Source organism: Vanessa cardui, chromosome 23, assembly GCF_905220365.1.
Source record: "Vanessa cardui chromosome 23, ilVanCard2.1, whole genome shotgun sequence".
NCBI classification, from domain to species: domain Eukaryota; kingdom Metazoa; phylum Arthropoda; class Insecta; order Lepidoptera; family Nymphalidae; genus Vanessa; species Vanessa cardui.
Window position 1 is genome coordinate 2,223,691 of NC_061145.1, and position 22,575 is coordinate 2,246,265.

General features: G+C 35.6%; 2 protein-coding genes and 3 non-coding genes across 5 annotated transcripts; 1 reads left to right on the plus strand and 4 right to left on the minus strand.

Annotated features, from left to right (window-relative positions):
* Window positions 1-362: 362 nt before the first annotated feature.
* Window positions 363-14,775, minus strand: LOC124539809. Its single transcript, XM_047117166.1, has 5 exons — window positions 14,662-14,775; window positions 9,020-9,104; window positions 3,260-3,369; window positions 1,342-1,519; window positions 363-443 (listed from the first exon to the last, which is right to left on the minus strand). The coding sequence occupies exons 1-5, from the start codon at window positions 14,746-14,748 to the stop codon at window positions 388-390; spliced, it is 516 nt and encodes a 171-aa protein (XP_046973122.1). The 5' UTR covers window positions 14,749-14,775; the 3' UTR covers window positions 363-387.
* Window positions 4,035-4,106, minus strand: Trnac-gca. Its single transcript has one exon. It is a non-coding gene; the product is annotated as a tRNA-Cys (tRNA).
* Window positions 6,166-6,237, minus strand: Trnac-gca. Its single transcript has one exon. It is a non-coding gene; the product is annotated as a tRNA-Cys (tRNA).
* On the plus strand, window positions 8,395-8,466 carry Trnac-gca. Its single transcript has one exon. It is a non-coding gene; the product is annotated as a tRNA-Cys (tRNA).
* A 2,701-nt stretch (window positions 14,776-17,476) lies between the features above and the next one.
* On the minus strand, window positions 17,477-21,599 carry LOC124539598. The gene is made up of 4 exons (XM_047116894.1): window positions 21,434-21,599; window positions 19,678-19,851; window positions 18,903-19,065; window positions 17,477-17,609 (listed from the first exon to the last, which is right to left on the minus strand). Exons 1-4 carry the CDS (start codon window positions 21,524-21,526, stop codon window positions 17,530-17,532), a joined length of 510 nt encoding a protein of 169 aa, XP_046972850.1. The 5' UTR covers window positions 21,527-21,599; the 3' UTR covers window positions 17,477-17,529.
* Window positions 21,600-22,575: the final 976 nt, after the last annotated feature.

A 22,575-nucleotide genomic window follows, 5' to 3' on the forward strand; every position in this document is an offset into this window, starting at 1 on the left:
TTCTTACTAACCATATCTTCTTTCACACAATCCATCCATCGTTTCTTTGGTATACTACGTTAATATAATACATAAAATTAAATAAAAAACACTGCTACTATTATTACAACAACAGCCTAAATTTCCCACTGCTGAGTCAAGGCCTCTCTCCTTTGAGGTTTATGAAGGTTTGGAACATATTTCACTCCGCTGTTCCAATGCGGGTTGAATTAATTTGAACGTAATTTATGTAAATAAATACTTATTTATACTAGAAAATTCATGTCAACTACTCATACAGAATCATTATTTGTGTCTAATTCTACAACTCTATATAACATTTACCTTTAAATAAAATAGTTATTAACATCACTATTTGTCACCTCGATTATAATTTTCGATTCCAAATTAACCCACCACACCCAAAACGTAACTGTTTGCGACGCAAATGAAATATATCCACACTGAAATGAAAAAGTATTTATCTTTAAGACAACCTCCATGGTCGAATATTGTGAACACTGGTTTTTGATACGCCACTCCGAGATCCAGGATTCGATTCCCGGCCGGTTCGATATAGAAAAAAGTTCATTAGTTTCCTATGTTGTCTTCGGTCTGGGTATTTGTGGTACCGTCGTTACTTTTGACTTTCCATAACACAAGTGCTTTAGCTGCTTACATTGGGATCAGAGTAATATGTGATGTTTTCCAAAATTACTGAATATTAGTTGAACCTGCGCCTTTATTCGGGCAAAATTTTTACAACTATGCAAACATACCGTCACCCTATTTTATATCCTTGTATCCCTCGGGATCCAAACTATCTGTATACCAAATCTCATCGAAATTGTTACATCGTGAAGAGCTAACAGATACAGTTACTTTCGTATTCATAATATTAGTATATATATTATATTATAAGAATTTCAAGTTTATTTGCAAAGCGGAGATATTTACAGTATAATATTATATAATAAAACCTTCATCAAAACATGCTTTATCTTCAGATGTGATTTTAGTTGAACAAAAAAAAAAAACAAAATACGTCACCGGTATTCTACATAAGATTTTAAATGAACATGGTTATTTTTATTACTACAGTTATTAAATACGGGATAAGTATTTAATGAAACGAAATTGATGTTGATTGTGAACTAGACATTCGTAGATAATGCCGAAATATCAAGCTCCACCAAAAAATTAAAAAAACAAGGTAAATAACCCGTATTTAATAGCTGCAGCAAAAATACTTCACGTTATTTTGACATTTGAATTGTAAAATTGGTTCAATGCAGCAGAATAAACAGCCGTATTTTGTAAACGGTCAAAATATACGTATATATAAATAAAAAACAGTCTTACAGAACAAATAGCAGACAATCAAAACCAGCAAAGCGGACCCTGACAGCCAATCCATTTCGCTCAAGATGCAGCTCGTTTTCGCAATGCAATCGAAGGCCGTTCCCAGCACCATGACGAAGCCGAGGATGATGTTGAAAAAAGTCACCCAGACGAATATTTGGACGAGCCCCTCTTCATCCTGGATCAAAGAAAAATCAAAACAAAACAAAAATAATACTAAAAATTTTCAACACCAAAATTGACAAGGGGTACCAATATAATACCCAGCAACAACAAACACAACAACAGCCTGTAAATTCCCACTGCTGGGCTAAAGGCCTCCTCTCCCTTTTGAGGAGAAGGTTTGGAACATATTCCACCACGCTGTTCCAATGCGGGGTTGGTGGAATGCACATGTGGCAGAATTTCTATGAAATTTGTCGCATGCAGGTTTCCTCACGATGTTTTCCTTCACCGTTGAGCACGAGATGAATTATAAAGACAAATTAAGCACATGAAACACATGCTTGCCTGGGTTTGAACCCGCAATCATCGGTCTCGACTCTTCTGTATAAAATATACCATTCACAATATATTCTACCGCGGAAAAGGTAGGTACTCAGTATTGTTGTGTTCCGGTTTGAAGGGTGAACGAACCAGTGTAGCTACAGGCACAAGGGACATGACATCTCAGTTCCAATGTTGATGGCTCATTGGTGTTTTAAGGCATGGCTAAATAAGGTGTCAATGTCTTATGATGACCACTTACCACCAAATGACCTATTTGCCTGTCAATTTACCTTTGTCATAAGAGAAGTTAAATACTAGTACAATTATTCATTATGGAATCTTTAAAGTTTACCCAAAGGTAATTGATAAGGTAAAACTTTGACTGGAGTCTCGGAAAATGAAAATACACTCGAATTCTAAATTGGAATGTCGCTTTGGAGTTACCAAAGATTCGAACGATCAAGTATTGGTTGGAAATTAAGCGACTAATTTTCAATGGAACGCAATTTTGAAGTGGCTGTAAATTGACAACAATGTTTTTCGTCTCATAAAAAGTTTATCTCAAATATTATTTGATATTCAATTTCGATTGTCAATTTGTTGTTAAACTCAGTTAAGCTACAGCTAGTATAGACGTGTTTCACGAACTCACGAAGGCGTTTTACTGCACGTAGATTGGGGTAATTTGGGTGATGAAAAATAATGATAAAATTTGATAAAATTATAATATGTATTTAAGTACATATTTTTATTTTGAGTCATAAAAACGCAATATTAGCTTAAAAAATAAATAAAATAACAGCTTGTAAATTTCCCATTGCTTGGATAAGGCCTCCTCTTCCATTAAGGAGAGAGTTTGGAACATATTCCACCACGATGTTTTCCTTCACCGCCGAGCACGAGATGAATTATAAACACAAATTAAGCACATATATAAAGTGGTGCTTGCTTGAGTTTGAACCCGCAATCATCGGTTAAGATAAACGTGTTTTAACCACTGGGCCATCTCAGCTTTTGTGATTGAATTTCGTATTTTTTACTCTGTATATGACATATTATATCGTGACTTAAAACACACACACCCAGCCGTATGAAGATTTTGATAAGTTTCAGGATGTCAAAATAAAAGTTTATATATATTTTATAGCTGGATATACTTGGATCACCGGACTATGATATACTGACGAAATTTGCAGACATCTAATGAACCTGAATCACGCTTTCAGTATTTCAATCACAATTGATATAAATGCAGTCAATTCATTCTGTTAACTTAAGATATTGCCCAGACAGGGTATTTCCAAATTTTAAGAACAGATTTATTTGTCTTGGTACTACCAATAAAATATATGATCATCTTCAAAAAAGTTCCAATCAGATATTATTTAAAAAAAAGAATACAGACTTTAATAAAAAAAAAATAGCTCACAATTAAAGTACCGAACAGTAAGCAGACACCAGTGATCATGAACAGGTATGACATCACGCTGATCCCTGAGGACACGAGCACACCTAGTTTGTCCATTGCCTCTTCAGGTTCTAAGGAACACAAATAAAAGAACTTTAATCTTAATAGTTTCTCAAGTCTTCGTTTTTTTATGGTATAGGTTGGCGGACGAGCTGGTCACTATTACCTATAGACAATGAAGCTGTAAGAAATATTAACTATTCCTTAAATCGTCAATGCGCCACCAACCTTGGAAACTAAGATATTATCTCCCTTGTGCCTGTAGTTACACTGGTTCACTCACCCTTCAAACCGGAATACAATAATACTGAGTACTGTTGTTTGGCAGTATTTTGCCTATTAGTTACTACTTACTACTAGTATGGTCTGTTCTCTACATTTGACGACTTGTAATTTTATGATTACTAAAGAAGAGTGGTAATTCACACGAAATATCGCTTAAAATCACATCAAAGTAGTATCACAATTAAAGTAAATAATCTTTTTAATTTGATCCTATGTCCTCTTACTTGGAATACAAAAGAAGGCAGAAATATATCAATAGTTTTTCTGTTAGATTTTTGGTAAGTTTAAGCAAAAAGAGTTTACTTGTATTATTCGACAATATAGTTTGAAAGATTCTTATACAATTTGCAGATAATCAATAGACTTAAATTAACAGTTAACATTTATGATTTAATGTATCATTAAAAAATTTAGTGTTTGATTTTAATGGAAATCGTATATGAAAAAGATTAGGGGACACCCGGGTTTGAACCGGGGACCTCTCGATCTGCAGTCGAATGCTCTACCACTGAGCTATATCCCCGTTATGACTCACGTTGAATCGCAAATATATTACATATAGACTATAAGGTATGGACAGAGAACGTGCTTAGTCCACACTATTAACGATAAACAATATATGTATAGTACGACGCAACATAGATGTAGCATCGGCAAAATTCGTAAAACCGATCACATCCGAATTATGTACGCTATCCCAAATTATCAGTAATTATTTCTTATGTGAATATGATCTTTACACAAACGTTATAACATTTTATATCATATGACCTCATATATTCGTCAATTCGACACGTCGTTTAACATGCACTTGCTTTCTCGGGTTGAACTGACGCGATAATCTATAGCGACGAATAGCGTCGAATGGCATGATAGGGAGCTATTTCTGTTGGATGTGTAAATCTGCAGTAATCGGTTTTATTGAATTTGCCGATGCTACATCTAAGTTGTGTCGTACTATATGTACATGTAACCGAACATGTTAATAGGTATTGTAAATACGTGTGCCATTTATTAATATAAAATATAGTACAGTACAGTGTAGTAGTTTTACTCGGTTTTACTACCCACTCATCAGTTATTCTACCGCCAAACAACAGTACTCAGTATTGTTGTATTGTTGTGTTCCGGTTTGAAGGGTGAGTGAGCCAGTGTGACTACAGGCACAAGGGACATGACATCTTAGTCCTCAAGGTTGGTGGCACATTGAAGATGTAAGGAATAGTTAATATTTCCTACAGCGTCATTGTCTATGGGTGATGGTGACCACTTACCATCAGGTGGCCCATATGCTCGTTCGCCAACCAATACTATAAAAAAAAGTATAATAAATGTAATTAAAATTCTATAGAACGCAGGAACAATGTAGCATTCTGTCAATGACATAATATTTAGAATTGGATCACTTATTTTGGAGATTAGCAACTACATACAAACAAACATATACACTTATGAGCGTCTCTAAAAAAGACGAATCACCTAGTGTCACCTTCATTGTGGCCAGAAGAGTAAATTTTCTTGAAATATATTTATTCCCCACTATAATAATAAAATAATAACTTATTTAACGAATTAATAATCATTTAAATCAAATTTTTATTTGAAAATTTATTGCAAAAAGTGCGACAGATATATCTACATATATAGCCGTCTCTATTGCACTTCCTGTGACGCTGCTGATCAAAGAAAGATTAATTTATTTAAAATCTGAATTGATTTTTATGAAACAAAAACATGCAAGCAAATCAAAATTCTAAATTCGAAAATATAAAGATGCACAAAATGCATGGTCAATACATCTGTTGGATTAGAGAAATAAAAAAATAACTGATCGCTGATTGGTCGGACACAGGCGATGACGCAATATGCAACCAATTAGCGTACAGTATTAATCATACTAGTTAATCTGATTATGATCATTATTTCTCAAATTTGTGGTTAGTTATTTTAAAAGCAACAGTGTGTAAACAAATACAACGTATAGAGCATAATCCACCACAATACTCTAATGCGGATTGACGTCATCTCCCTTTTTCAATCAGTAACCTAATATCGGCGCTTGATTTCCCAAAAATGGCTAGGCTTTTAATTGAAAGGCTATTTAAAGTTACTGACTGAGACTATTGAGTATTCATTTTTTATAGATCTCTTAATGAAAGAAAGAACGCTATCTATAAAGTATTTTGTTACTTTTTGGGTTTTTAATCTAGGACTTTGAAATGTATTGTCGTATAAGCTAGACTCACAAGGCGATCAACATAATAATGAGACTTAATGACAATGATATTTTAATTAACTTAAAATACAAATATTTGTATGATGATGCATTGACGTTCGTTCATTAATATAATGTGATTTGCATCAACAAGTACATAAATGTTTTGACATCATAATAACTCAATATTTTTAGCAGATATATATGTATACATAGAAAGATTTTGCTATAACTAACATTATGTAATAATTTAATAATTATAATGAGTAATGTAAGTGTCATTTTTTGGACAACCTTTTAACCCTTCAAAGGAGCCTTAGCTTAGGTAGATTCGTTAAATAAATAATTTATTTAAAAAAATAACATTAGGGGACACCCGGGTTTGAACCGGGGACCTCTCGATCTGCAGTCGAATGCTCTACCACTGAGCTATATCCCCGATGAATCACAGTATAAATATTATTAATAATATAGATAGAGAATAGAAGTGACTTACGCACTCACAGTTTACATATGTTTTTGTTATATGTACAAAATTCGATCACATCACATCGAGTTTTAGTTTCTTATACGTTACGGGGTCGAATAAGCCCCGTACAGATAATATGACAGTTTTCATATGAGGTCTTAAAGGCCCCTTACGAAAAAAAATAATGCCACTAACAACGTGTAACGAATTGCTGATTTCCTAATAAAAACGTGTTAAAGAAATCACTTAACAATAATTAGCAACTGAAAAGTGAAAAGTGAATCTCCATTTAAGTAATGGTAAATAGAAATTCACTTTTCACATTTAGAATCAAATTTGCGATTCAACGTTGAAATGATACTCAGATTTGAACTCATTTTTAAATTTCGAATTATATATATCAGCCCTAAATGTAAATAATTTTTAACGCTAATAGTTTAAAATATTTTACATTAATAATAAATGTAATTTTATCTTTTTCGTTCAGACCATTCGATATCGAGAGATGAATGAACGCATAATAAAAATAGGCGTGGGACGTTTAAAGATTAGCAGGGGTTAATGACCTGATGATTGTATTTGAATCGTTTCTAATGTTGGTTTAAGAATAATTAACAATAAAAAATAGTGTGAAGCGTTAATCAAAGTAAGGTGGAGTTGATTCTGTGACGTCACAATGGTATATTACAGCCGCCATGACGTAGACAAAATCACTGACAAACAGTGGCAGCGACTGGGGGATCCTAGGCAACTAAAAACTTAGGAAATTATTTACAAATGAATCGTATTTGAATAGTAACATATTTAAATACATTATAATTACATACACGTATAAAATAATCCCTATAATACACGTATAATATAAAATAGTCCATATATATATGCTTCTTCTTTCTTCTTTAAAATGACGCAAAGGATTTTGATGCGGTTTTTTTTTAAAGATAGAGTGATATGAGAGGAAGGTTTATTAATACATGTAGAATATAGTAAAGAAACAAGAAAAATTCTGTAGTATATCTGTAGTATCAGCCGACCCGTGCGAAATCGGAATGGCTCACTAATATTATTTTAAATAACATTGTATTGTAGCAGAACACACATTTTTTGGTATTTAAAAAAGGGTAAAGAATCCTGAGACATAAATTGAAAATATAGTTAATCTTTGATAATTAGAGAAAGTAAAATCAGTTTTAATTGTCATACGAATATTGTATAAAAGTTGATGAGTAGATAAACAATCTTGTGTCCTTTTCATTGATTTGTAAAATTAGTAATGATAGAAAGAGATGAACCGCTGTTTACTAACACCGACTACATAATGTTCATTTTTATCATTGTCAGACATATATCTTGAGAGACATGTTGAACGTGCCTTTGTTAATTGTTCTTTATTATTTTTGGAGTCTATTGGATTCCAGACGACATCTTCGTTTCGGAATGTGTTATTAAAGGGGTGTTATGCCTTCGTGGTATTTTGGATTCCTTAGCCGGTATGGGCGGTATTCTGACAGACAGTTTATAAAATGTTAATCTTATATATTAAGAGCTTAAGCTGATTTTTGTCTTAGTGTATATGGGACGATAGCTCACACAAAAATATAGTTATATTAGTTATTATCTGATTTTGAAATGATCCAGTTGTAGATTAGAGGTTTCTCAGAAAGATAAACAGGATTCTTTATTACTATTAACTCAATTGCTACAATTTAACACAGAATTAATTTAAGAAATGGCTGGTTATGGAGCAGTTTTACAGTTGTATAAAAAAATAATTAAATAAGGTTTTATAATTTTGCCGCCAAATGTAGATGAGTGACTGGCACTTATATAATGAATTAAAAAAGTACTAAAATTTTTTTGAATGAACTCGAGTTTTTGTGGGCAATCTAATAGTCTCTATTATGAGTCGCTATGTTTAGATTATAATTCACAATTTCTTCTAAATTAAGTTTATTAATAAAGGCGGCTTTTTATCATCTTATTATCAATAGTAATCATTATATTAATTAACTTTCACTGATAAGTCTGTTTTATCTTTTTTCATTAAGATAAGATAGATTTATGAGAATTATTATATGTGAATTTAGAATTTAGAATTATATGTGTATTTTCAAATCCACTTATCATGGGGATATAGCTCAGTGGTAGAGCATTCGACTGCAGATCGAGAGGTCCCCGGTTCAAACCCGGGTGTCCCCTGAAGATTTCTTCTCTTTGTAATTTTTTTTTTTAAATTAATTATACGAAGGTAGTGAAGTGAGTTAGTGGCTAGTGTATCTGTTTTCTGTCTAAAGTGTACCAGAATCGAAATGCGAGTAGGTATTATTGAAACAACATTCTAGAAAATTAAATTGTTTTCAAAGTGTCATCGGCTTATGTTTGACTATAAATTAAACAAAAATTATACGTATTATAGAATTTGTAAATACATGTATTGATGTAACTTTTTATATTATATAGGTAGGCCGACGTGAAAATCAGTTACGTGATGCTTAATGGTCACAACTGTTTATAGACACTTTACGGATACACCATACACGCTTTAAGAAATACTGACCATTTCTTACAGCGTCACTTATGCCATTAAGTTTTGGACCTGATTTCATCTTACTGGGCGATAAGAAGTAACCGGGCTCAAATACCCTTCAAACCGGAACCAATACTAAGTATTGCTGTTTGCCGGTAGTGCATTTCTGAGTACCTACCGATACTTGCACAATCACCTACCACCGGGTACCAAGTACAAACTTACTTGTAATATGAGTGGCATCTTTAACTTTTTGATAGTTAATATGCGATTTTTGCTCCACAGCGCTTAATCCAATTACACCTGTCATCTGAAAAGAAAAATAAATCAAGGTGTTTAGAAAAGGTATTTCTGTTGGGCGGTAGAATGTATTATGATGAGTAAGTGATACCTACCTAGATGGCTTGCACAATGAAAACCAAAAAGAGAAAATTCTTAAAGGAGAGGTTGCAAGAAGAGATGATGACTAATCTTCCAATAGTGATTTGACATAAGAATTAGAATTGTATTGAGTACATTAGTAGTAGTAGTATATAGTAAATTCCCACTGCTGGGCTAAAGGCCTCCTCTCCCTTTAAGGAGAAGGTTTGGAACATATTCCACCACGCTGTTCCAATGCGGTGGAATACATATGTGACAGAATTTCTATGAAATTTGTCACATGCAGGTTTCCTCACGATGTTTTCCTTCACCGCTGAGCACGAGATGAATTATAAAGACAAATTTAGCACATGAATCAGCGGTGCTAGCCTGGATTTGAACCCGCAATCATCGGTTAAGATGCACGTGTTCTAACCACTGGGCCATCTCTGCTCACTGGGCCATCTCTGCTCAATGAATTGACGTTTCGAATAAAAATATGAAAACATAGTTGTCGACCGCGGCTTCGCTCGGGATTTAGGGGTTTTGTCAAATGTTAGCCAAAAAAGAGCAGAGATGGCCCAGTGGTTAGAACGCGTGCATCTTAACCGATGATTGCGGGTTCAAACCCAGGCAACCAGGGGAGGGAAGCTAGGGTATGGTGTGGTGGGAATCGCTGTTAGTGAGATCAGCATTACCTATAAAATGCCAAAGAGCCTTCTGCTGTACTCCGGGCGGAGTACCGTATTAGCAGAGCCCTAGCCAGTCCGCGTCATCCACGTCCCCGTCGTCCTACCTGGGACCTGCTGCAACTGCGCCGCCACGCGATAACCCTGTTGCAGCTGAGCTAACGGATGCAAGGCGAAAGGCGAGTATTCTGCGCCTCAAAACAGAATCAACTCACAGGGAGGAACCCGAAACAAAACCGAGCAGATCCGCAGGCTCTGAAGCGGCAGCCCCGCTAGCGGATTAAGGCACAGTGGGCTAATCACTTGCTGCCCGACAATCACCGATTAATGAAACTGAAACAGAGAGAAACCGGACCGATCATTTACCGACGACTATTGGCATGAAAACACGGACACGAATTGCCTTTTGGAATATACGTACGCTCAGCGACGATAGCCGATTAGCCCAAGCAGAAGCAGTAATGCTTAGATACAAACTGCACATACTCGGTCTAAGCGAAGTGAGGAGAAACGGTTTCGGGGAGCTAAGAACGTCGGGCTTAACTTTGCTGTATTCAGGTAAAGAATGTGAGGAAGATGTACGCGAACACGGTGTTGGGCTCCTCCTTTCTAATGCAGCGAAGACTAGCCTTCTGGACTGGAAACCAATCTCGGACCGGATCATGTACGCCCGATTCAACTCAAGATCCCGGAAAATCTCAATTGTGCAGTGCTACGCCCCAACCAATGCAGCAACAGAAGAAACCAAGGACAACTTCTACAATGCCCTCAACACCACCCTGTGCAAAATAAAGAAACAAGACATCGTCATTGTCATGGGAGATCTGAATGCAAAAGTTGGGACGGATAACACAAACCGCGCACGAAATATGGGTACGCAGGGACTTGGGTTGTGCAACGAGAACGGGGAAAGATTTATTGAGTTTTGCCAGAATCATGACCTAACCATCGGAGGAACATTATTTATTCATGGCGACCACCACAAATACACCTGGAAATCACCCGATGGCGTCACAAAGAACCAAATCGACCACTTTGACATCAGCTCTAAATGGCGTTCGTCTTTGCTCGATGTCCGTAACCGTAGGGGTGCCGATATTGATAGCGACCACCATTTGGTGGTTGCTGAAGTTCGACTTAAGGTTGCGGTGGCCCGCGCAGCTGGAGGACCTGGCAAAGTTGGAAGGAGGTTCGATGTGAGTAAACTAAACGATTCAGTGACTCGAAGATCGTTCCAACTGGAATTACGCAATCGTTTTGCCGCTCTCGGAACAGCCTCAGACTCATTGGACGAAGAGTGGCATAACATCAAGGTAGCGTATACTGAGGCTAGCTCTACCGTTTTGGGGCGTAAATCACCTCACTCAAAAAAGGACTGGATGTCACAACGCACATGGGATCTGATCGAAGACAGGAGAAATCTCCACCTAAGACTCCTTGAGACTCATGATGTTGCTGTTCGAGCCGACCTTAACTCGCAATACCGCCAAAAGCGTAAGGAGATCTATCGCAGTACACGCAAGGACAGGCGACTGTGGGCTGACAGTATTGCTGATCGTGCTCAACAAGCTGCTAATACTGGGAATTTGAAGGAACTTTACAGCGCAACAAAGTCCTTGGAACAAGGCTAGGAAGAGGAAACCCATAAAATCCAAAGATGGTCAGCTTGTTGTGACATCAGAAGGGCAGCTGCTGCGTTGGCGTGAACACTTTGAGGAGGTCTTCCGCTTATCTGCAACATCGACACCTGACGCGATAAATGTTAGTTCCCCACAACCTCAACTACTCGACATTGATACGGAACCACCATCACCATCAGATGTGGCAAAAGCAGTCCTCTCTCTGAAGACCGGCAAGGCGCCAGGGCTTGACTTGATCACAGCGGAAATGCTACAAGCAGACTTGACCTCCACAGTCAATGTTCTGACGCCTCTAATCGAGAAGATTTGGACTTCAGAAGAGCTCCCGGATGATTGGAACAAAGGTCTTATTATAACAGTACCAAAGAAAGGAGATCTTAGTGAGTGTGACAACTGGAGAGGTATTACATTGCTCTCAATCCCCGCCAAAGTTTTCTGCAAGATCATCCTGGGCAGGTTGCTAAAGGCTGTAGATCCTCTCCTCCGCAGGGGGCAGGCTGGTTTCCGGTCAAATCGCTCTTGTACAGACCAGATCAACACTCTGCGTATCATACTAGAACAGGCATCAGAATGGCAGAGAGAGATTTATCTTACATTTGTTGACTTCGAAAAAGCCTTCGATACGCTGAAGTGGTCAAGCATCTGGTCTCGTCTACTGGACATCGGGGTGCCTCCGAAGATTGTGCGCTTGTTAGAGAGTATTTATAGAAAATATTCCTGCAGAGTTACTCACGACGGCTTCATTTCGGAAGACATTACAGTGCATGCAGGTGTCCGCCAAGGCTGCCTCCTATCGCCTCTTCTTTTCCTGGTCGTCCTTGACGGGATAATGCTTCGCATCACAGATAAACGGCGCCGCGGGATAGAATGGGGATTATCCAATATCTTAGAGGATTTGGACTATGCCGACGATCTCTGCCTGCTGAGTCACACCCACGCCGACATGCAAGCAAAGTTAGATGATCTACGGCAGGAAGCAGCAAAGACAGGACTGAAGATAAATACCCGGAAAACCAAAGAAATGCGATCTGGTGTGAAGAACAACTCACCGTTGCTGATTGGCACAGAGGTGGTGGAACGCGTCCACCAATTTACTTACCTCGGGAGCGTCGTGTCGGAAACGGGGGAATGTGAGGAGGACATCGCCTCACGGATCGCCAAAGCCCGAGCTACTTTCGCGCAGTTGAGACCTGTTTGGCAGTCACGACAGCTGACCCGAAGGATCAAGCTCAAAATCTTCGGGTCCAATGTCAAAGCCGTACTGCTTTACGGGTGCGAGACGTGGAAGGTCACAAAACTCATCTCACGCCAAATCCAGGTCTTCGTCAACCGATGTTTGCGCCGTATTCTCGGAATTTACTGGCCCGAGACCATCTCCAACTCAGAACTGTTGGAAAAATGCCGCGAAAGCCCCATTGATCGACAAATTAAACGCCGCAAATGGGGATGGATTGGCCACACACTCCGAAGGGATCCCGACCACATTCCCAAGCAAGCCTTGGATTGGAATCCTCAGGGGAAGAGGAAGCGTGGCCGTCCTCGTCAAACCTGGCGTCGCACTGTGATAGCTGAAGTGGCGAGCATCGGTATGACGTGGAGCGAGATGAAGCATGAAGCTCAAGACAGATCGAGATGGAGAACCTCTGTGGACGCCCTCTGCCCCATCTAGGCGTCATAGGACTTTATTGAGAGATTCATGTGTTAATTTGTCTTTATAATTCATGTCGTGCTCAGCGGTGAAGGAAAACATCGTGAGGAAACCTGCATGTGACAAATTTCATAGAAATTCTGCCACATGTGCATTCGACCAAATCCGCATTGGAACAGCGTGGTGGAATATGTTCCAAACCCTCTCCTTAATGGAAGAGGAGGCCTTATCGCTTTTGACCTCGATTTTGATTTAAAATGTAATACAATTTTGTAAGCTTTAATAAAAGTAAAGTAAAGTAACAGCTTGTAAATTTCCCACTGCTGAGATAACTCTACCGTTCAATATTCCGTGACCTCAGTCTGTCACAGTCCGATGTAGTAAGCTTTAATAATCAAATGATATTCAAAGTGTTTAGTTCTTTATAAACTTCAAGTCTTAAAAATATTATATTGATGGAATACATCACTTTTACAGGCTACTGTGCCGATTAGAGAAGAAATGAATTACAAAAATAAAACTATTCAAATTGTAATGAAAACATATAAGAATTATAATAAAAATGTTATATAAGAAATTAGATTCTATAAAAAATTATAAATGCCTCTTATAGCAAGTATAGTATTTTCAGCAACAAAACATTATTATGATAAAGAATATTTCACTAATTTATATTCTAAAGTTTTATTCAGAGTTATATCATTTGATTGATGTTGAGATGAGATTGTTTAAAAATTAAATTATAGGTTTTAATAGCCATGCATTTTTTTAAATTTTTTTATGTTATAGGTTGGCGGACGAGCATATGGGCCACCTGATGGTAAGTGGTCACCATCACCCATAGACAATGACGCTGTAACAAATATTAACTATTGATTACATCGTCGATGTACCACCAACCTTGGGAACTAAGATGTTATGTCCCTTGTGCCTGTAGTTACACTGGCTCACTCACCCTTCAAACCGGAACACAACAATACTGAGTACTGTTATTTGCCGGTAGAATAACTGATGAGTGGGTGGTACCTACCCAGACGGGTTTGCACAAAGCCCTACCACCAAGTAAAGCATAAATATAGTTATTATATCCTGTCTCTTTGTATTGCACTTATCTGTTTTACTAAGCTTGTATCACAAGGTTGTCTGTGAGAGACCGCTACAAGCGATAAAACCGCCTTGTTAAATATTATTAGTAGTGGTTTCTCATATAGTCATATTTTGTGCAATGTAGTATTAAATTGAATAAAATAAATAACTTCAACACGTCATCATCATCCTCCCTTATCCCAATTATATTTAGTGTCAGCGCAGCACGTCTTCTCCTTCCATACTTCTCTGTCGGAAGTCATCAAGTAAAATTCTTTCTAACCATATCTTAACACAATCCATCTATCGTTTTATCGGTCGTCCTCTACCTCTATATCCACCCAAATTCATGCTTACGACTTTTTTGAAAATATGTTACTCATTCCTCCGCAAAACATGCCCATACTTACTACAAGATATTAATATAATATGAAAATTACTAACAATAGCCAATACCGATATCAAAAGCATCCCAATCCTCAATGAAACTACTAAGCAACAGTTCTCCACGTCCGGAAATATATCACACATTTTAATTTCTCTCCAAACTATTAAATTAAATAAATTACTATTTATAAAAGAGCATAAATGAAACTTGTGTTTTTTTATTATATGACGTTGTCGTATTGATATAAGGCTGATGTTACAATGTTGATTAGTTGCAGATTATACCTTATCTGTATTCATAATGTCGTGCAGTCTACAATAGACCTGATCGAAGCCTATCCACAATCTCACAAATAAATTTTTAGATCGTTAACACTTGCAACAAAATGAATTGAGTCTTTTTTGAAGGAAATTTAATGCTCTCCAACTTTTGTAATAACTATTTTTTCAATAAATATCATAATTGAGAAGTTATTTAGCAAAAACCATAAATGTGCACCTTTTTTTCAAGATGGCGGCGATTCCGGAGCTTCAATTGTTCAGGACTTTTAACCCGTTCATTAATAAGCCAGAATGAACATTGTAACCAAATTTCAAAACTTTCGTATTTATTATTTTTATTTCGTGAAATTTTGCCTTCGTTGACTGGGCTATAATACTATTGCATGTCGGTTGAAAATAATGTAAGTGAGTACCTTCCCAGAAGAGCATATGTATATTGGTATAGTCGATTTTCAGTAAAGTTAAACAAAAAAAATTCTCATAATAATTTATACATATAAATAATAATAAAAAATAAAATTTTAACAAAAAGAAAAACCGACTTCAAACAAAACACTATTTTAAAACAAATAAAAATGCACTAAAAAGTAATAAAAATAATTGCATATTTAACATATTTTTGAGAGTCGAGAGTCGAGAGTCGAGAGTCTTCACTTCTCTCTCTCTCTCGAGAGAGAGAAGTGAAGCTGATGTAGACTAACTATTATTTCTTAATATGGATAGATTAAGCGTGCCGTTTATTCGAATCAGAAACTACTTCGGGGACAATTTCAAAAGAAACTTTCGAATAAAGCAAAAATAGACTTTCAAAAATGCGGCTTTAATACGTCATGCGGCATAAACTACAAGGTACCACCCTCGAAAGAGCTGTAATCGATCTCAGTAAAAAAACTTTGCAAAAGAGCTATTCGTATGCTATGTCGTACATCATATGACATCACATCATATACACAAAATTTGATTAAAGCCAGTAAGAAATTCTGCCCCAAATCGCACCCTAACTGTAAGCCGTTTAGGAGTTCCGTCAATACATAGTATAAAACAAAGTCGCTTTCTCTGTCCCTATATCTTTAAAACTACGCAACGGATTTTGATGCGGTTTTTTTTAATAGATAGTGTAATTTAAGGGGAAGGTTTGTGTGTATAATAAATGAACAATATAGTAAAGAAACACTGACAATTTTAGAAGTTTGCAATGTGATGTCGTAAATAAACAAATTCTTTAGTATATTTAGTCTTCAGTATTGCACCCGCGAGAAGTCGGGGCGGGTCGCTAGTTGATTATAATATTCAATTATGACAATTACATGAACATAACCACGTTCCGGAAGGTGATTCAAATATCCAAGTAACCCATAAATAAAAGATTCGACCGAGAATTGCTAACGTGCTCCTCAGAATTGTTCCGGTCCCTCCCGTTCCCTTAATTTGTCATGGATCCTATACTCAGAACCTTACCAAACCTTTACCAAACTACCCTTAAAGTATATCCTTTATAATAAAAAAAGAATCATCAAAATTGTGCCAACCAATTTTGAGTTATTCACCTATTTATCGCGCTCATACATAATGCAAATTTAAGACTTATGTCGTTTTCATACGGACACCATCATCGGAAAAAAATAAAAATAAAATTAAAATGGGACCCCACGGGAAGCACTACCTTTCAAATAAAAAAAAATCATCAAAATCGGTCCACCCAGTAAAAAGTTATGAGGTAACAAACATAAAAAAAAAAACAAAATACAGACGAATTGATAACCTCCTCCTTTTTGAAGTCGGTTGAAAAGAAACATTTCAAAATAATCATTCTTTCTTTCACACACATCACCAATTACTATTATAAAATTATCAAAGAATACAATTTCCAAAAGCCCAATTTTAAAAATAGAAGCTCAATTTTCAAACTTTTATTTCAAACATTACCTACAAACTGATGAGCTTTATTTTCAAGGCCTCGTTCGGCCAGATGTGTTGAGTGAGTCTTATACTGATATTACTATAAAGCAATTAGCGGTAACAGCTGGTACTACTGGTCCTACTTACACTAATAGGCTATTGGCAACATGATATTTTTTTGTAAACATACAGACGAATAATTGGTTGCAAAACGTTGCGATTTTTTTGCAATTATTTTATTAGTTATGACTTTCATTTTTATATTCAAATTCGTCATATTACTATTTCATGTTCCAATTTAAAGATTACGAAAACACCGCGAAGAAACCTTAAAAGTCACTTCTAACAATTATAGCAACTATTGCGGTACTTTTAGCTCCAAAACTTTATTCTCGATAGAAGACTCACTCTAATACTGACAAGTATTTTAATTTAATTTTTGATACAGTATTTATTATCAACAATATAGGGATAAAAATTATAAGGATTTCATCCTAAAATATTCTATGGAATATTTTAACAGTAAATACTTTCATAATGACATTTTAAATTTGAAAACAGTAGCGATATAGTATCAGAATATAGTCCGTATATTTTCTATAGTCTTAAACAAAGAGGAGAATAAAAGCAAAATGAAGAACCACTCTAAACATTTTATTCGTTCAAACAGAGCAAATATACCGTAGAACCTCTTTATAGGTACTTTCACAGAGTAATAAATAAGTCGCGTTGCTTTCTCTGCTGTTAATAAAAAACGTCATCGCTCGCTGCATACTTTAGAGACATTCGAAGGCTATTCGCGACGATTAGAAAATAAACGGTAACTGAAAAAAAAAACATTAAACATAATTTTATTGTATGTCATTTCTATTTCTTTATGAGTCTATGGTAAATAAAAATAAAATTGAAGATCTTTATTTATAACCAGCTACCTATTCCGGCTTCACAATGTTACTATAAAGGCTATATAAAAAAACTAGTTTAAAGAAAAAAAGTACAAAGAAATTATTTTTAACTCCGCCTATGTAATTTTAAATTCGTGCCTTCTAAGTATAATATGACTGAAATAAAACTAGCTATAACGAGTCTACCCGTGACCACGAACGCTGTAGAGTGCTCGAAACGTCGGGATGTTAAAAATAATTAATATACGCGATTCAAATCCGTTATAACTAGTTTTATTTCAATGTGTAATCGCGAAAATTTAAGACAACATTATATAATATGACTTTTTTTAACACATAAACCTTCTTGAATCATTTTGTCTATTCATGAAAACCGCATTAAAATCTGTTGCGTAAATTAAAGATCTAAGCGTATAGAAAGCTGGAAGTGACTTTTGTTTTAAACTATGTAGTGTTAGAAATATGGCGACCTCCTTGGTCGAGTAGTGTGTACACCGGTTTTCATGGGTACACCACTCTAAGTTCGATTTACGGCCGAGTCGATGTAGAAAAAGTTCATTAGTTTTCTAGTATATAGTATCGTCGTTACTTCTGATTTTCCATAACACAAGTGCTTTAACTTACATTGGGATCGAAGAAATGTTTGTGATGTTATCCAATATTCGTTTTTATTACTTATTATATATGATTACTAATGCTAAATAATTAGTTTGTTCTGTTAATTAACGCTTACACGATCATACGTTATCAAGCATTGGACTGAAATGTTACGTTACAGGAGACACTATGCTTCCTTCTAAATCAATTGGAGTCTCGGAGATCTAATGGTTAGTCAGTACTATATCGCTTTGTCATTATCATTACATAGTATTAAACAAAGTCGCTTACCGCTGTCAGTCCCTATGTATGCTTAGATCTTTAAAATTACGTAACGGATTTTGATGCAATTTTTTAATAGATAGAGTGATTCGAGAGGAAGGTTTTTGTATAAAATACATGGACAATATAGTAAAGAAACACTGATAATTGTAGAAGTTTGCAATGTGAGGTCGTAAATAAACAAATTCTGTAGTACATTTCTTGCGAAGCCGAGGCCGCTAGTAATTATAAATTTTGCTAAGAATACCTACTAGAAGAGCAAATACTCATATAAGACTTTATTCGCACAATCATTAAGCATCATAAATAAATATGAATATGAGTTATATTTACCTAATACTTCACAAACCATCAGAGCACAGAGAGAGGCACCGGCAAGCACACAATTCGAATGCACAAAGAAACAGAACACGGCCAGAATGAACAGCAACAAGAATACCGTTGCGCTGTACAATAGTGCACCCCACTGGTATATCAGGATTAACATCGGCATATTCTGTTGAGACAAATATAATATAATTATAATTACTATAGTATACACATGCAAGTTAAATGGCTAATTCATTTTTGGTTTTCGCCGCCAAGCTGGGATACATATAAGCCTTAAGATAATTTCAAAATTAGAAACTTAATATAGCAAAATCGCAAGTTCGAATAGCTAATTTTATTTCGAGTATTTATAAAGTTAAATACCTTATTTTTAGTGTTCCTTCGCCTAACCAGAACGACAAGTTGAATACCCAAGAAATTCAAATACGTTGAGTTAAATCATTACCTTCTATTTTCAGAATATATATAAAACATTCATAAAGTCGGTGGCGAACGCATCTTAACCGATGACTGCGGGTTGAAACTCAGGCGAGCACCACTGAATTTTTATGAGCTTAATTTTTATTATAGTACATCTCGTGCTCAGTGGTGCAGGAGAACATCGTGTGGAAACCTGCATGTGACTAATTTCAGCGAAACTTTACCACATGTGCTTCCACCAACCAGCATCAGAGCTGCGTGGAAGAATATGCTTTAAACTTTCCCCTTAAAGGGAAAGGAGGCCTTAGCCCAGCAACAGGAAATTTACAGGCTGTTAATGTAAAAATGTATTACTAACACAAATAGCTCCAATGAGCAGCATCACGCTGACTAAGCAGAGCATTATCGAGACGACACCCAAGATTATCTGTATGGTATGTTCCGTGGCTGCGCTGTGGTAGGAGAGGACTGGATCAATGTTCCAGAAACCCTTCGTATGACTCACATTGGGCGCGAAGATCAAACCCGATAACTGTTGAAGAAACGTCCTTGATTGAATCAAGTATATATATCTTATGTAATAGATATACGGACCAAAACATGGGTCTGAAGTTAAGTGATGACCAATGCTCATAGACATTGGCGCTAGTGGAAATATTAACCATCCCTTCGACCTTGGGATATAAGATGCCCGTAGTGCCTGTTACACTGGCTCATTCGGCTTTCAAACCGGAACACAATAAAACTAAGTATTGTTGCATGGCTGGAGAATATCTCATGAGTGGGTGGTAGCTACCACCTACCACTACCCACAAAGCTCTGCCACCTAGTGACGATTATCCTAATGTAAATACAGTATACCTAATCTATCTGAATTGAATCTGTTTGACAAACTTAAACGAGGAAGTTAGTTTATGATTAGTTTAATTTTATGAATTACACACAACCACCATGAAACATTTCAAAATATATGAGTAATAATAATATTAGTAATGCTTCAAAATTATACATCAGTTAAAAAAAATTGTGAATATTTTTATACGGAACACGTAACATGATATGCCTCTTCAAATAAGCGTCAGAGAGATCACGTTATTTTATTAAACAGAAACGTAAAAAATACAAAGGACTTTGTTTGTATTAAATCCTTTTTGGAATCGGAACTCCTTTTTTACAATTTAAAATGATACGTCGTATATATTTTTATATCAGTATTTATTAAGCAAAAGGGGAAAATATTATATATTTTATATAATATTGATATATTCGTCTGCATCTCAAAGGCAGATCCCACGATTAAATGGGAATAATAAATGCAAAGGAGATATATTAATATATTAATAATAATAATGATGCAGGCGCGTTTCTCATGTATTCATTCGAGTTCAATAGTAAGCATTTATAAGAAAATGCAGTGTTTCTATTCTCATTTGTGTACTGTAATATGTCTTGCGAACTAGTTCCCTTTGAGAATGACTGTGGACGAAATCAGAAGGGCAGTTCGTAACTGTTTAGTGACTAAGCAAAGGCAGAGGATTGCAAATATACAAATGTTGAATGATATCGTGTTTTTAATTGCAGTTTTTTTTTAGTTATTATAAAATTAGTGAATGCATGGTTGAAAGTATATTGTAGGAATGTAACGATTGCCTTCTGGAAACTTATTTGTTATATAGAATATATATGAGCAATTACAAATGGCCAAAAATCTTTTTCTTGGTTGTGTTTAAATTTGATAGTCAATAAGTAAGTTTAATACTTTTATCTATTCTTATATTATAAAGCTAGTAGCTTCACTTGATATAGTTGTTAAATGACGGTTCAAAAGTGCTTCTAAAAGTCTTCTTGAATAAGGTATATTTTTAATTTAAATGCGATAATAACTATTTGTCTGTCTTTCTGTCTATTGTCATATTACTGAACCGAATTTGATGAAATTTGCTGAAATTTGGCAAAATAGAACTCCAAGGAACTTAAAGGCTTTTTATGGCCTACATGTACACCTGTCGCATCACCGCTAAAACGCAAGAGAACTCAAAGGCCCCAATTATTGTTGAATAAAAAATGTATTTAATTACATTTGTTTTTTACAGCAATTCATTTAGTATACTTACGAATGAGAAAATTGCTATCATAACCGTTCCAGCTCTTAGGAAACAGCAGAAGCAACAGCTGATCACTGTCGGTAGTTTATCCATGAACTTCATTATGTATGTTTGTTAAAATCACTGAAAATTTATAAATTCACGAACATCGTCTAAAGCCTAAACGGACTTTGACGTTTGACGTTATAATCTTTGACAATTTTTATTCCTCTAAATTGATGTTTGCGGTCAGTTTGAGGTTATTTACTTTCGTAGTGATTATAATACAAAGGAATAACTTGTTTTAATATTATTAATATTATTTTAGGCTGTTACATTTTGTGTACTATTAAACTTATTAGTGAAACCTTCTTAGCCATGCATAAATCTGTCTGTACATTTAGAGGTCTGTCCATCTAAATGACAAGATTATAAGATTACTTCGTTGTCTTTCTGTCTGTCAAAATATTATTTCCCAGAAACTCGCAGAGTTATAAAGTTGAAATTAATTCCAATTTCTGAATTCTACTTCCCTTAAGATGTGTGAAATAATAAATTTCTTAGTCTAGGTAGTCAAACTAAATAGCGGTATCAAAATCTATGTGACACTTTTTGTTGATCTAGAATCATAAAATTTGGCAAGAAGTTATATTTTGTAGTACAAGTATTGAAAAACATCCAGAAAACCGTAAATTTGTTGCTACCGATTGTGATGATTTTAATTATGTTATTATGATTTAGAGATGGTAACACTGTTGCGTCGTGGTCGGCTGGTTAAGAAAGCAGAGTTTGATCGGCTGACCAATTGGGTGACAGGACAGATTGTGAGGTGACAGGAAAAAAAAAGAAAAACAGAAGAGAGCGGTAAGTGGTCAGAATCCAGGTTTATATATAGGTTTGATTTGATTGATTGTACAACTTGGATTTATGCCGATTGAACCTATTATGTTAAATAAATGTATTTATATCTAATGGAGCTGAGTTTGGATTTATAGGTTGTTGTCCGATTAGCATTCGAGCAGTCGAACATTATTATATTTATATATAATATACAGCAAAGTCAGGCAGTTAAAATGATATTGAGTGTCTCTATCTCTATTCTCAACTTTTCGAATTCGATTTTCAAATCGGAAGCGTGTATACTGTACACTCTCGTGCCAGTATGCTCAGAT

Bases quoted from the DNA above. Each gene is read 5' to 3' on its own strand.
- LOC124539598 (XM_047116894.1), bottom strand. From the start codon at position 21,526: ATGAAGTTCATGGATAAACTACCGACAGTGATCAGCTGTTGCTTCTGC. The intron at 19,852-21,433 runs GTAAGTATACTA...TTTCTTCAACAG, and splicing joins TGATAGCAATTTTCTCATTC to TTATCGGGTTTGATCTTCGC. The intron at 19,066-19,677 runs GTTAGTAATACA...TTGTCTCAACAG, and splicing joins TGCTCATTGGAGCTATTTGT to AATATGCCGATGTTAATCCT.
- LOC124539809 (XM_047117166.1), bottom strand. From the start codon at position 14,748: ATGTGTGATATATTTCCGGACGTGGAGAACTGTTGCTTAGTAGTTTCA. The intron at 3,370-9,019 runs GTAAGTTTGTAC...TGTGTTCCTTAG, and splicing joins AGATGCCACTCATATTACAA to AACCTGAAGAGGCAATGGAC. The intron at 1,520-3,259 runs GTGAGCTATTTT...TCTTTGATCCAG, and splicing joins TACTGTTCGGTACTTTAATT to GATGAAGAGGGGCTCGTCCA.